Source organism: Somniosus microcephalus, unplaced genomic scaffold (genome assembly GCF_052327205.1).
Source record: "Somniosus microcephalus isolate GS21.2 unplaced genomic scaffold, FLI_Smic_1.0 unresolved_chr5, whole genome shotgun sequence".
NCBI lineage: Eukaryota > Metazoa > Chordata > Chondrichthyes > Squaliformes > Somniosidae > Somniosus > Somniosus microcephalus.
In genome coordinates this window covers 44814556-44817944 of record NW_028225183.1, presented here as the reverse complement: position 1 = coordinate 44817944, position 3389 = coordinate 44814556, and the positions used below count along the sequence as shown (strand labels likewise).

The window sequence follows — 3389 nt, the reverse complement described above, 5'->3', positions numbered from 1 at the left end:
CTGTCCCGTCCAGAAGGAGTGTTTGCGGCCCTGGAAGATGGTCTGGGAAATGGTGAATGGGCAGATGTCACACACGCACTTGCAGGGGGCGTACTGGTGGCAAACACTCAGTCTGATTGGATACCTAAAGAAGCCAATCAGAGATATGCAGAAGAATGGAAATTGACATCATTCCTAACCAGCCAATCACAATCATTGCCTTCACCCATCCCTCATTAGCATAGGACTGTGGGGTTGCCTATATATTCCGAGCGCGGAGTGGGTTTGAATCATTTTGTTGCTGAAATCTAGCTTAAGAATGGTGGACGCAAAGAAGACAGCTGCTAAGAAGGGCGCTAAGAAAACCGTCACTAAACCGGCAGCGAAAGGCGGCAAGAAGCGCAGAAAGTCCAGGAAGGAGAGTTACTCCATCTACATCTACAAAGTGATGAAGCAGGTTCACCCTGACACCGGCATCTCCTCCAAGGCCATGAGCATCATGAACTCGTTCGTGAACGATGTTTTCGAGCGCATCGCGGGTGAGGCTTCCCGCCTGACCCATTACAACAAGCGGCACACCATCAGCTCCCGGGAGATCCAGACCGCCGTGCGCCTGCTGCTGCCCGGGGAGCTGGCCAAGCACGCCGTGTCGGAAGGGACAAAGGCGGTGACCAAATACACCAGCTCCAAGTAAAACTCCACGCTGTCCTGAAAGAAGAAACTCCAAACACAACGGCTCTTTTAAGAGCCACCCACTATCTCCCTGAAAGAGCTTCACAACGCATCGCCTTGTAGATTCAATTTACTGTAATTATTAAGAACGTTTGAAGTTCCAGCTGCAGATGTAGTTTTAATTCTCAGATACGCAGTTTCATTGACCGGATCGCCCTTAGCGTCGATGTTGCAATTCCCGCCCACTAAAACACAAACACGGTCCTTGGTCGCACTTTGCCTTTGCTCTCAGACCCGTTTATTTGCAGCGCCAGCCGACTAATTAAAAGTTTGTTTTAGGTGTGAGATTCCTATTTCAGTCACCTCGTTCTCTGTCAAGACCTTTGCATTTTTCTAAAGCCAGTTGGGAGTCCATCCGTTTATTAACCGGAGATTTGCTGCATTGTAACAACCCGGAATGGGAGTTCTTAGAGATTAGAACGGGGTCAGTTTGAACACTCTGCCCCTCTTTTCTCACAGCAGGAATCCCATTTCTGGTTTCACTCCCGCAGCAGCGCCTGTGCAAAGGATCGATCGATAATCTGTGAATCCTCACTTTTACAAAATTTGAGCTGGAATGTGTCCCGTTACGGAATCAATGGGGAATTAATCCCGCCCGTGAAAGTGCGATATTCAACCCGAAATTAATCCTGATTGTAACAGCCTGGATTTTGCAAGGGAGAGATGAAATAAGATTAAATGAATTTTTAAAAACATGGTGAAAACTTTGGCTAATGGTATATTTATTAACTTAATTCGCTCGTTTAGGAAAATAATTGGCGGACTTTTCGAATTTTAAAAATGGTTGGCGGTCTGACTGTTGGGGACAGTTATTTCCACACACTTATCATTACTGGGAAAACCAGACTGTGATTGGTCACCGGAAAACACCAATGAAATTCACCACAGAGAGACCAATCACAAGTACGCTCTCTGCATTCCTCCAGAAGGTATAAGAAGGGCCGATGTGGGCGGAGACTTTCATTCTTTCTCTGACCGTGTTGATTGTGAAAATGTCTGGCAGAGCAAAAACCGGCGGTAAAGCTCGGGCCAAGGCCAAGTCCCGTTCATCCCGGGCCGGACTGCAGTTCCCTGTGGGCCGGGTTCACAGGCTCCTCCGAAAGGGCAACTACGCTGAGCGTGTGGGTGCCGGAGCCCCGGTCTACATGGCTGCTGTGCTCGAGTATCTGACCGCTGAAATCCTGGAGCTGGCCGGGAACGCGGCCCGCGACAACAAGAAGACCCGCATCATCCCCAGACACCTGCAGCTGGCCGTCCGCAACGACGAGGAGCTCAACAGGCTGTTGGGAGGGGTGACAATCGCTCAGGGCGGGGTGCTGCCTAATATCCAGGCGGTGCTGCTGCCCAAGAAAACCAGCACTGCCAGCTCCAAGAGCAAGTAAAGCGGACAAGATTCAATCTAATAACCCAAAGGCTCTTCTCAGAGCCACCCACAGTTTCCAGGAAAGGGCTGGTTCCTGTTCTGTTCTATGGCTCACAATTATCTCAGATCTAATTTAACATGTTAAATGTTAAATTCTACTTTGAAATTCACAGATTTGCCCATTAAGTTATCTATCCACCACTCACCTGACAATCAGACGCTGCCACACAGACAGAGTGACTGATACAATTGCTATCCTGTATGAACGAACACTCCCTCACTCACATGCAGTACCAGTGAGTGAGCGCTTGTGCTTTTCCTATATTCACCTGTCAATCCCACACTGATACAGTACCAGTGAGTGACAGATAAACTTTCTAGTGTAGCCTCACCAGACAATTAAAAATGTCACATTGTACTAGACAGTGTCAGATACAGTATCGATCGTTTTTCACCAGCCAATCTGCCACTGACAATACAGGCAGTGACGTTGTCTATCATAGGCACTTTTGTCAATCCCACTGCCACACTGTACAAGAGAGTGACAGATACAGTATCCCATATTCAGCAGTGACTCTCACATTGGCACCAAGAGCCAGAGTGACAGATACAGTATCTATCCCACAATCAATGATCAACCACACTGTTCACACCGGAATCGGGTGAGCGCGTCCATCTGCTTTTAATGGTTCTTTGGAGTTTTCAGCTGGACCAATAAACTATTTGGCAATGGATTTAAGCTGAACATAAACACGGTGCAGAAGTATTTTCTCTCCAAATTAAAATGGTTTCTGCTGAATTATTGTCTCTTGTTGCAGCACTCACCGTCAGTCACTAGATGGCAGAGACCTTTAATAGTTTGGAAAGTGCGGATTGTGTCCACTCATCCAGACCGCCGTGAGTCTGGTGCTGTCCGGGGAGCTGGGCAAGCACGGGGTGACCAAATACCTCAGCTCCAAGTAAAACACTACAATTTACTGACAGAAATATAGAAATCACAACGGCTCCTTTAAGAGCCACCCACAGCCTCTCTGAAGGAGCCGCCAGTTTACTGCACTGATTTCGTCAGTTTATTCATTCCAGCTAACGTCCTTTCAATCTGGTGAGGAAATTATCAGAACAATAGTATAACTGCTCCAAATTAATGTCTGTCTCAGATGAATTTTATAATTATAAATAAAAGTCTTTAATTTTAAATTTGGTGGAATGTTTCAAACTTTATTTTAGAATTGATCAATAGAGGCAAATAGTTAGTTCTGTTAAGGAAATGGGATTCCAATCAAGCGACCAATCCGAAGTAGCCTCAGGATAGAGC

The 3389-nt window shown here is 46.8% G+C and overlaps 2 protein-coding genes across 2 annotated transcripts; both read left to right on the top strand.

Annotated features, from left to right (window-relative positions):
* The first annotated feature begins 288 nt into the window (after positions 1–288).
* LOC147088078 (histone H2B-like) lies at positions 289–702 on the top strand. The gene has a single exon (XM_085977901.1). It carries the CDS (start codon positions 299–301, stop codon positions 671–673), a length of 375 nt encoding a protein of 124 aa, XP_085834027.1. The 5' UTR covers positions 289–298; the 3' UTR covers positions 674–702.
* A 1001-nt stretch (positions 703–1703) lies between these two features.
* Positions 1704–2094, top strand: LOC147088077 (histone H2AX-like). Its single transcript, XM_085977900.1, has one exon. The coding sequence runs from the start codon at positions 1704–1706 to the stop codon at positions 2091–2093; it is 390 nt and encodes a 129-aa protein (XP_085834026.1). The 3' UTR covers position 2094.
* The last annotated feature ends 1295 nt before the right edge of the window (positions 2095–3389 follow it).